Source organism: Phasianus colchicus, chromosome 1 (assembly GCF_987193195.1).
Source record: "Phasianus colchicus chromosome 1, bPhaCol1.hap1.1, whole genome shotgun sequence".
Taxonomy (NCBI): Eukaryota; Metazoa; Chordata; class Aves; order Galliformes; family Phasianidae; genus Phasianus; species Phasianus colchicus.
In genome coordinates, this window is record NC_143436.1 from 133797380 (window position 1) to 133808690 (window position 11311).

General features: G+C 42.9%; 2 protein-coding genes across 6 annotated transcripts in view; one reads left to right on the plus strand and one right to left on the minus strand.

Moving 5' to 3' along the window:
* Positions 1-5906, minus strand: part of TSGA10 (testis specific 10) — a 27366-nt gene extending 21460 nt beyond the window's left edge. Inside the window, exons 1-4 of one of the 4 annotated variants that reach the window (XM_090127184.1) lie at positions 5638-5681; positions 1427-1487; positions 1105-1320; positions 302-367 (exon numbers count right to left, since the gene is read on the minus strand). In XM_090127184.1, coding sequence (XP_089983310.1) covers positions 302-367; positions 1105-1320; positions 1427-1429 — 285 coding nt within the window. In that variant the 5' untranslated portion in view covers positions 1430-1487; positions 5638-5681. The other 3 variants (XM_031605229.2, XM_031605232.2, XM_031605230.2) reach the window with 3 other exon arrangements.
* Positions 5907-7928: 2022 nt separating this feature from the next.
* LIPT1 (lipoyltransferase 1) lies at positions 7929-11273 on the plus strand. 2 transcript variants are annotated; one of them, XM_090127204.1, is made up of 2 exons: positions 7929-9094; positions 9310-11273. In XM_090127204.1, exon 2 carries the CDS (start codon positions 9588-9590, stop codon positions 10707-10709), a length of 1122 nt encoding a protein of 373 aa, XP_089983330.1. In that variant the 5' UTR covers positions 7929-9094; positions 9310-9587; the 3' UTR covers positions 10710-11273. The 2 variants fall into 2 exon arrangements, with proteins under 2 accessions (XP_089983330.1, XP_031461093.2); XM_031605233.2 differs by having other exon boundaries at positions 7929-9001.
* Positions 11274-11311: the final 38 nt, after the last annotated feature.

The window sequence follows — 11311 nt, forward strand, 5'->3', positions numbered from 1 at the left end:
TTTCTTCTTTCTGTTTCATAAGTGATATGCAAAATACTGAAAGCTGTTCAACGCTGTTTTGTTAAAAAAAAAAAAAAAGCCATTAAGATTCTCAAAAGCAAAATCATTGCAGGTTAGCTGCAAAGCAGAAACAGCTTTCCATCCATCCAGCATGACAAATGAGAACAGACATTTTTATCTATTCTATAACTTGTCTGTTATCTGTGAAATAAAGCAAATGAAATTAACTTGTTGAAGTATTAATGTGGAAATTAACAAATTTCATAGCTATGTATGTATTAAGAATACATGTTAAACTCACAGATTTTAATGTTTTCACTGTGTGTTCCAGCTTCTTTATGTTGTTCTGCTGGCGTCGAACTTGAGTCTACCATAAAAAAATTGAAAGAGATGCATTCATCTTTTACATTCTTTAGTGTAAATCTGACATTTTAGCTCAACTCTTCTAGTCCAAAGGAACATTTTGTACATGATGTCTAATTTGACTAGGCTGAAAACATGCTATTTACCAACAACACATTTAATCTAGAGGGGAATCAGTTAAAAGACGTATCTTTTGGTGCAGTCCAGGATTCAGAAAAAAAAGTAACAGTCAAATTACTCTTGGGTGAAAAAGTGAAAAAGGAAGCATAAGATACCTTTTCCCAGAATTATTTTACCAGGAAACTTTCAAATTCAGGGACAGTCTGACTATACCTATCAGCTAAAGAATTAAGCACGTAGTTACATCAATGGCAAACAAATATCCTTTCTGCCATCTGAACGCTACCTTAGATAATGTTATTATTTTATTATTAACTGCATGTCCATAAAATACAATTTGCCTCCATTCTATGAAATCAACTGCAATCTTCAATGAAATTGCATTCTTTCCGACTGCAAATGTCATTTTAATCCTTGAACCATTTCTCACTTGAAAAACATCACAGTGGCCAGAACCTACTCTTTCCTCATCCTAGCAAACGTACTTGAAAGAAAGGATGAAAGCAACGATTTCAGCTCAAAGGGTAAAAACAAATAAAAAAAGCATCAGTTCCCCTTAACAGTAGCAAATAACATCAAAATATCACTGTGTAACATCAATTCCAAGAAGCAAGTATCTACCTTTGCTTCTTCTAGTTCCTTATCAGTGGTGTTCAGTAACAACTCGTTTTCCTTTTCCAGCTGTTCAGATAGTTTGGCAATTACAGCAAGTTCTTTACACAGGTGATCATCTTTACAGGTCAATCTATCCACTTGTCTTTCAACCACTTGCTTCTTATTAAGCAGTTGTAGGACATGTTGCCTTAGCTCATGGCTTATCTTCTTCAGATTTTCAGTCTATGAGGACAAGGAGGAATAAAATATTTTACTATGTCTTCAAGGATCTGCAGGGAAAACTTCAAAAGAAAAGATCTGCTCTCAAGTTTCCAACAGCCTGACTTACCATCGTTCTCTTAGGCTTTAGGAGAGCCCTTCAATCATCCTCTTTGAAATGGACCCACACCCTTCGTACATAGTAAAGGCCAACAGAAATATAGCAGATCAATTACTAACATTAACTCAAAAATTAAGAAATATAGGATTAATTATTTTCCTGAAAAAATGTAAACTTCAAGAAAAAATCAAGATAACTATATGGCCTTTTTCTAAGACACTTTGAGTTGCCATATTGTTTTGGCAAGTGTCATCTTTAACTTCTCAGTTTAATGAAGCATGACTTCCTCATGCAGCTTTTCCATTTTTTGAATCCTCAGATTTCTAAAATTTTACTCTAATTGAGGGATATATACATTATGATGCAGAAAGTCCCTTGTTTACACAGACTGTTCCTGTAATGCATGAAAAGATCAGTATCTCAAAACGGAGTTCTGTGAAGTTCCCTTGAAGAGTTTTCTTCAAGTACTGCTAGCAAAATAAAATAAAATAAAACCAACATTTTTAATTACTTAAGAAGATGTGGAAGATGATTTGTAGAAAAAAGCTTTCTGGATAGGCTGTCTCCTGTGACATTCTGTAGCTTTTCATTTTACTGCTTCTGTTCAATGGCTATGCAAATATATTGATAGGACTGCTGATCCCTTAAGGCCTTAGAGACTCAAAACCCAATACCACACTATTAACAAATTTGCATCACCAACAAAAATCATAAATTACAAAAAAAATGTTGTTTCTATCATGCCTCTGCACTCTACTGTAGTTCACAATGGTCTGTTCCAGCAACATAAAGCAGGGAGAAGAACGGTACCAGTTATTTACTTCCTAGCCACAAAAAAGATGGAAAAAAGTATTTTCTGTATTTTTGCTGTAACAAAATAAAAGAAATACATGATAATAGGAAACATGGACATGTATCTCCATCTACCAGCACCTCCTCAAACACAGAACATTGCCAGAAACATTTGTAAATGTTCAAATTCTGTGCAGAACACAGGAACGTGAAACTAGTTATCATTAGCTCTCCAGTGCTGCAGCCTATGATTCCTCAGAAATCAACAAAGACTTTGGAATAATAGAGAGAGAAAGATAGACTGCTCTCTGGCAACTTTCTAAGAATAACCAAGATAAAGCAAGGTCACTGGAGCAAGTCAGTGAGACATGAAAGAGCTAATGAGACAGGGAGAGTGAGGAGCACACCAGTGCCTGGCAGTGCTATTCAATACCTGCCATCCTGCTACAACTCTAACCTATAAAGAAGCCCATAGATCTAACAATAGAAGACAAACAATTGTTCACCAGCATGAAGCTCACAACAGCTTCTGCCCTTACTTACATTCAGGAGTCTCCAGGGAATTCGGGGCAGCTGTGTTACTTCATTAACATTTAAAATCTCATCTGAATCAAATGTCAGTTCACCAACTATCAGTCTGACTATTGGCCTCAAAGTGTTTTAAGCAACAATCTAAGTGATGGCTTTGTTAAGGAGTGAGATACAGCTGACTTAATCTGTAGTATCTACAAAGAGAGTTCTAAAATGGAATTTGCATGATCCATTTTAAATGCTTATCCTAATATTAGTCATGCCCCAGGAGTACCTGTTTCTTTTCCCTAGGAATGAGGACAGCTTGGACATCCCTATTACAGCCATCATCACCACTGATGTGTCAAATTAGACAAGATGGATCCAACCCTCATATTCTGTTCTCTCTCAAAGTGACACTAAACAACTTTGCTAGTCTTTCTAGAAAAGGAAGAGAAAAAGATCAGTGATTTGCAAGTTCTTAGTTGCTCAGTATCTCACTGAGCACTAAGAACTCAAACTTACACATAGAATGTGTGGTATTTGGTCCCTCACAATACTACTTTTACCCAACTTGTGGAAAAAGAACTTTTTGGAGAAAAAAAAAAGGAGTTTTTATTTCCTAAAATAACTGATATTTGTGCTTGTCATAAAGCAGTACAATTTAACTGCCACTATTCTGCCACCTTCTTCTGAACTGTGGCAAAGCTTCATGCAACACTAAACGATACCTGTACCAGGCCTTACAACATGACCAGAAGTAGGCAATTAGATGGCAAGTTTATTCATGAAAGCCAGTGACAAAATCTGTGGGATCCAACCACAGGCATACATAACCTTTACCATACCTCAACTATTCACATTCAATTATTTAATTCAGAATGATCTACAGAAGCAACTGAATATCCAGAACATACTCAGATCCATCTTCACATTTGAAGGTCATCCTTCACAAATCCATGGCTACCCTCCATCATCTTTTTGTCTTTAATATATTTCAAAATGCTTTCCAAGATTATTTGCTCTGTATCTTCCTAGTGATAGGGACTGATCAGCCTGTAATAGTTCTCCAGAACCTCTTTTCCACCCTTTTTGAAAGCATGAGATGAGATGCATCCAGTTGGGTCCCATGAACTAGCATTTGTCCAGATAGTTTAAATGTTTCCCAATCTGATCTTCTTTCATTAAGGAAAAGTCTTCTTCACTCCAGAATTTTCCTTCAATCCCAGAGACCTGGGATTCCCGAAGGAAGGTCTGAAGACAGAGACAGAGAAGGTATTGAGTACTTCAGACTTTTTAGTGTCCTCTGTCACCAAGTCGCCCACCCTATACAACAGAGAGCACATTTTCTATAGCTTCCTTATACTAATGTGTCTGTGAAAGCCCTTTTCCTTGCCTTCCACATTCCTCATCAGATTCAGCATCAGATAGGCTTTGATTTTCTTAATTCCCTCTTTGAATGCTTAGACAGCATCTCTATACACCTCCCTGTGTGTACAGAGATCCTCTTTCACCTCTTGTATGCTTCCCTTTTTTTTTTCTTTTTTTTTTTTTTTTAATGTACATTTCAGATTTGTCAGAAGCTCCCCGCTTATTTGTGAGCCCTCCTGCCCCCTTGCCTGATTTCCTGTTCATGGACTGTTCATGGACTGTTCGTGGACTGTTTTGGAGCTCAGAGAAGGCAAGAATTGAAAATCAACCAACTCTCTTGGACCACTCATACAAAGAACAATTTACCAAGGGAGGCTTCCAAGCTGATCTTGGAATAAGTCAAAGTCTCTTTTAGACTGTGATCCTTCTTTTTGCCTTGTTCCTGCCTCTCACAACCCTGAAGTTAACCATCTTGTGGTCACACAGAAATACAGAACTGTAGGAATTGGAAGGGACCTCTGGAGATCAAATCCACTCCTCATGCTAAAGCAGGTTCCCTACAGTAGATGGCACAGGAAAATGTCCAGATGAGTCCTGAATATCTTCAGAGAAGGAGGATCGACTGTGATCACCATAGTTAAATCTGCACTGAAGTCAATCTTCACATTTTGTACCAATTCCTCCTTGCTTGCTAAGAAGAGAGCCACCCTTCATGGGCTTCTCAATCTCCTAGATCAGGAATTAGTAATCACCACACTGCAGAAACCTCCAGATCTGCTTGTGGCCTGCCGTGTTGTTCCTTCAGCAGACATCAATGCAGTTACAGTCTGCCATGAGCACCGGGACTTGAAAACATGAGGCTTCTTCCTCAGTAGCCCAATAACAGCCTAATGGCCAACCCTCCAAAGTTGGGCTGCTCCACAAAGTATTATTTAACAAATGCTTGAAGGTGAGCATTATTGACTGAGTAAAAACAGCGGTAGTATTTCCAAAGCCTTAATATTGGTTTTATATTGCAAAATATAATGTTTCGTTCTTTTTTTTTTTTTTTTTTTAAAAGGGGTATGTGTGTGTTTATATATAAAATTAAAGCAGTGCAGCATGCACGTGGATTTTACTCTTGACTACTGAATTCAGACGTTTCATTGCACAGCACCGAGTGCGTAGGAATAAGCATACAGTAAAAACGATGGGACACAAACGGACACTATAAAATTCAAAGCGATCATCTGAAAACCGACTGCATCCCTAAGGGAACAGCGAACACACCCAGCCTCTCCAGGGCTCCCTTCAGCCGGCAAGGTGCTACCAACCGGCTCTGGCTCTCCTCTGCCTTCCGCCCTCCGCCAACCATCGCCCCGGCCGCCCCACCTACGCCTCTCCCGCGCCGCGCCGGGTTCGCGCAGAAGCGAGCCCCGCCGGGTGTCTACCTTGGGGCGAGCCTCCGCCCTCCCCCTGCGGCGTCCCGGGGACCGCCGGGCGCTCATGGTGGCTGCCCGGGCGGCGTGAAGCGCCCGCTACTCTCTCCCCCAGCCCAGGGCGCTCACCAGCGGCCCAATGGCGAGCTCCCCGCCGCGCCCCTTCCCTCCCCGCCGCGGGGCGGTGGCCGCCGCGCCCCAACGGCCGCGTTCCCTGGGTGCCCGGCAACGGCCGGCTCCCAGCCGCCCCTCGGGGCTGTGCCAGACGGCCTCGGCCACAATCCTGGATTTTAGTCTTACCAATTTTGGTACACTGGAAATCATCAGAAGAGACTCTGCATTACCTTATTTCATAGAATCACAGAGTGGCCAGGGTTGAAAAGGACCACAGTGATCATCCAGTTTCAACCCCCTGCTATGTGCAGGGTCGCCAACCACCAGACCAGGCTGCCCAGAGCCACATCCAGCCTGGCCTTGAATGCCTCCAGGGATGGGGCATCCACAGCCTCCTTGGGCGACCTGTTCCAGTGTGTCACCACCTTCTGTGTGAAAAACTTCCTCCTAATATCTAACCTAAACCTTCCCTGTCTCAGTTTAAAACCATTTCCCCTTGTCCTATCACTTGTAAACAGCCGTTCCCCCTCCTATTTATAAGCTCTCTTCAAGTATTGGAAGGCCAAAATGAGGTCTCCCCAGAGCCTTTTCCATGCTAAACAAGCCCAATTCCCTCAGCTCATATTCTTCGTATTTATCTCCAAGAGAGATGTGAAAAGATAGCATTTCAGGTTCTAGGAAAACTCTTCTCCGTGAACATTCATTTTAGGAATGAAGTTATGTTGGTTTTGTTCTTGTATGTCTATGGTTTTCTTTAAGTTATATAACGTGGCCTCTCATATGTTGATATCAGAGCCACAGGACTGGAATCCACAGCAGCAACAGCCTGAGTCTGACTTATTTACTGCCCATGAAAAAACAAAGACCCCCAGTAGTTACACTGTTGGTAAGATGTCACAAAAAATGCAAAAATCTCTCTAAAATGAGTTGGATGTGTCACATTTCTGGAGACTTTTCAGAGCTTGTGATTCACGACTAGTGCAGCAGAGTCAGAGTGTCTGGAGTGCTGCTTCCTGTGGAAGGCCAACTGGCAAATTGGACATTTAAAGTCAAGTCTTTAAAGGTATTAGTGGAGTCCAGAAGAAAGATGGCATTACTGCTGCTTTGCTCAACCTCTCTTCTACTAATGCGAGCCTTCTTCCTGCTCATGCCTCAAGCACGTTTTTATGCATAATTCAACTTCTGCTAGAGCATATGAAGAAAGTATTACATACTCTTTGGGTTGTTACCCTCAGCTCTGTGAAAATTAACATCAGTTACACAGTTGGCTATTTGCCTCACACAGCAGAGTGCACAGTGGGTTTGGGATTTCTGCACCCAAAGGTTAAATCCAGAGCTGCACTCCTGACAGGAATTTGGGAATCGCCTCACTAAGCAGTTTGTGCTGGATCCTACCACAGAGTGCATCTATATTCTGAGATTTTATTCATTTATTGGGATCTTCTGCTGGATTACAATGCAACATAATCCAGTTTATAAATTTATGCTTATTGCATATTGCTAGAATATGCCTAATGATCTCAGTGGGTTTGTCTTTAAAAATAGCCACTTTTCAGGAAAGGTACTTGTAGCTGAAATATGCATTTTATCTATCAGCATATAAGAAACAGAACCAAGACGTTTTTAACTGTCCACCTAGTGTTCTGCACATTTTCCCTTTCTAGCACATTCTGCTTCTAATTAAGGAAAGGAGAGTTGCCTTGGTCAGGCTATTTTCAGCTTGAAAAACATCTAACAGCTCACAGTACGTTTGTACTGACACCCGGTGGCAAACTGTAGAAATACATAGCAAACCCCCATGAGCCAAGTGCTAAAAAGGAAACAAATGCTCCAGCGTTTGTTTTTTTTTCTAGTAACGTCAGCGGTCCCAGAGGATGCACTGCAGTTCCTCTGAGCAGCATTCACTTTTGCATTCTACCAACCACCTCAAACACTGACTAATTCTTGGAGCATCAACACATTTTTATGGACAAAATCCACATGCTTTTTAACCAACACATTTCAGAATAGTTTGGCCCAGCAGAAAGCTATCACCAAACTGATTTACCTTAAATGCAATAAAACAACATGCTAAGTGCTGGGACACACATCAAGTCAGGCTCCTTTTAGAGTCTCTCACCAACCACCACCACTACTCATGTGGAAAGAGTTTGTTACACTTTGCTTGCCCTACTACACCCACACACTTAAGACTTTGGATAAGAAACATTCTTGCTCTGAATGATCCATTTCTTCAGTGTGAAACAACGCCGAGCTCACATTGTTAACCTCGGTAGCCTCTTGTCTTTTGTCTGCATTTTTTTCTTTCACTTTGCAGAGAATATAGCTATTCTACAACTATCGATTTAATCAGAGGTAAAGGCAAACCAAGCTCCATTATTATCAAATGGTAAAGCAATCACACAAGGGATGCTCTGAAAGTAATGCCTGCTGTTTTATGATGTTGGCCTACGACATCAGAGGCGGATGTTGGTGGGATGGCAGTAGAGGTTGAACCTTTCCACCAACATCCCATTACATTTTGTTGCCATGTGACAGATGGCAGCAGAGAGGCAGTCTGACACAGTGATGTCTGACATGGATGAAGCGGATGAAGCAAAGGTGTGTCTGAATTCCTCCATGCAGAAAAAAATGGCACTCACTGATATTCATTTACACTTGCTGAATGTTTATGGAGACCACACAGTGGACGTGAGCAGAAAGAGGTGGTGCATTTCAGCAGTGGTGACAGTGACAGTGGGTCACCTCCACTGCCGTATTTTGTTACAAGCATGGCAGGTAGGCACTTGTTCATCAGTGGCAAAAATGCATAGCTAATAGTGGTGGCTAACACAACATCCTCTATCAGTGTTATTGTGCGTGTTGTTGTAGTTTCCACGCAAATAAATAGGAGGCATTGCTTTTGGAGCACCTACATACAAAAATTCTGGGGTTATATTCCCAAACTGCTTCTGCAAATGATTTTGCTGTTTTGTTGGAATAATGATACCAGCCTGCTGTTTCTTCCTAAATCACCTGTTTTTAGAAGTAGGAAGAAAAATTACTTCCCATCTGTTACTGTTTCAGAGGAATAATCCGTGAGAATGCACACAAGCCACTCTCCCGACGTTTTTATGTACAATTCTTCAGGTCCTGAGACTCCTATATTGAGGAAAAATACAAGATAAAAGCACGTAACGCATAACGCATCCTTTATGGTACACCAGCAAGAGATAGCGATTCTTCCGAGGATAAAACTTCAGCTCCTGAAGAGTTACGGCAGACTTGAAGAAGCGCCCGCCTCCCGCCCCTCTAACCCGGGAAGCGGAAGGGACTGAGGAACCCCGCTGAGCTGCCGTGGCGCCGTGGCTGTGCCCGCACACTGTTGTCCCTCCCCGCGGTGAGTAGGAAATGGGGGGAGGAGACGCGATGGCGGCTGGGGGTGCGTGGCTTCGGTGCCTCGCGACGAGGCTTGCCGCCGTACCGGAGAACGGTGAGGGAGCTGTTGTGTTCGCTGAGCAATGGCGGCCCGGGCGGGCTGCGTTGAGGCGGGCTGCACTCGGCGGGCACGGAGGGCTCGGCTGAGGCATCTATAGGGAGCTGCTGGCTGAAAGTCGTGCTGCAGCTCAGTGGAGAGATATGCACCGTGCAGAACTGCATGGTTTGAGAGGGGGAGAATCGGTCCCATTTGTTCCTTTGGCCTTCCAGTTACCGAGGATAGCCTGCTGCAAGGAGGAGCACCTCTTACAGCCCAGCTTATGTACTAAGCACACGTCGGGGTTGGGCGGCACCAGCAGCCTCCAGAGGAAAGCATTTCAACTCACGGCAGTTTAAGAACTGGGAAGAGCACTACTTTGGAAAGAGCATGACTGCATCATGACTGTAACCAGTAGTTCTTCCCTGTCACGACTGCGGGCTGTGCATGTGCCACATTCAGCTCCACCAGCACATACAGGCCTTTTGCCCACTTTTCCATTGTTAAGACCATGGTGCTGCAGTCCTCATTCAAGAGCTGCCTGCCACTGTCGTGCCTTCTCAGGACTCCCAGAGCTGGCTTTGGAGGCGCAGCTAGTGGGGGGCTCATCATCCAGTCTCTGTCTAACGATGTTTACCAAAATCTAGCAGTGGAAGACTGGATCCATGACCACATGAATTTGGAGAACCGGCAAGTCCTTTTCCTGTGGAGAAATTCTCCAGCTGTGGTAATAGGAAGACACCAGAATCCCTGGCAGGAGTGCAACCTTCAGCTGATGAGGCAAAAGAACATAAAGCTAGCCCGGAGGAGGAGCGGGGGTGGGACGGTATACCATGACTTAGGCAATATCAATTTGACCTTCTTTACAACCAGGAAAAAATATGAGCGAATGGAAAACTTGAAACTAGTTGTGAAGGCACTGAAAGCCTTGCGGCCACAGTTAAATATCCATGTCACCGACAGGTATGACATCTTGCTAGATGGGCAGTACAAAATCTCAGGTACAGCTGCAAAGCTGGGGCGGACAACTGCTTATCACCACTGTACCTTACTCTGTAATGCCAATAAATGTGTTTTATCTTCTGTACTGAAGAGTCCTTATAAAGGACTGAAAAGTAATGCCACTCCCAGCGTGCCTGCCTCAGTGAAAAACCTCTTTGAAGAGGATCCTAGCTTAACTTGTGAGATGCTGCTGGATGCCATCGCTGAAGAATATGCCACACAGCACAGAATAGATCATCACATCACCTTAATAAATCCAACTGATGAGACTGTGCTTCCTGGAATCAATGATAAATCTAAAGAACTACAAACCTGGGAATGGGTGTATGGAAAGACACCGAAGTTCAGTGTTAGCACGTGTTTTAACATGATCTATAAAGATTCTGTTCTTAATGTTAAAGTGCACATGGATGTAAAGCACGGAAGAATTGAAGCCTGTGACATTGATCTGCCGCAGCAGTGGCTTCCACCAGCACTGTGCAGTGAGCTGGTGAAGAGCCTTACAGGCAGTAAGTTTTGCCCAAACGAAACCACTGCACTGTCAAGCACATTGCTGAGAATATGTCCACAAGACTATGAGTTGCACAGCAAGTGGAATCTGTTATGTGAGAATATGACAATGTTAATGTGATTTGTGTTGTGAAATTGTCAGATAAACTTCTGCTTTTTTAGGTTATTTATTAAAAACAAAATTAAAAGATTGATTTCTGTAAGCTTCTTTTCCTATCTGTTCGCCATTAAGCTTTTTAATGTTGTGCTTTTGTTTAGTATTACCTGCTTGCAACTAGATTTCACTCTGCCTGCACCTGAGGTCAAGCTGCAGAATACAGTAAGCCCCTGTAACAGGTAGCATCCCTTCATTGCTCCATGCTGACAGACATCATCACTGCTTGAAACAATATTCTGCAGGCCTCCCCCCTTGCATCTTTAGGAAAGAAGGTACAAATGGCAGATGGAGATTAGATGGGATAGATGGAAAACTGCTGCTGTGCTGCTGCACTTAATTCTTAGCCTGTATCTCATTCCCTGCAGATAGAAACTCAAAGACCATTCCTCAGCCCCTGAGCTGTGTAGAAAGGAATGTCCCCCTTGTTTCTGGTTGGAAATCCTGTCCTGCAGTGCTGGTGATCCTCTTCTCATATTTACAAGGGTGTTAGTAAGCTGCACTCGCAGCTGTCTCGCAGTTCCACACTGGATTGGGGGTTTGCACATGAATGTGCAGAAGAGGCAGGA

What these genes read in the sequence shown, in the direction of transcription:
- LIPT1 (XM_090127204.1), top strand. Translation starts at nt 9,588, where the DNA reads ATGGTGCTGCAGTCCTCATTCAAGAGCTGCCTGCCACTGTCGTGCCTT.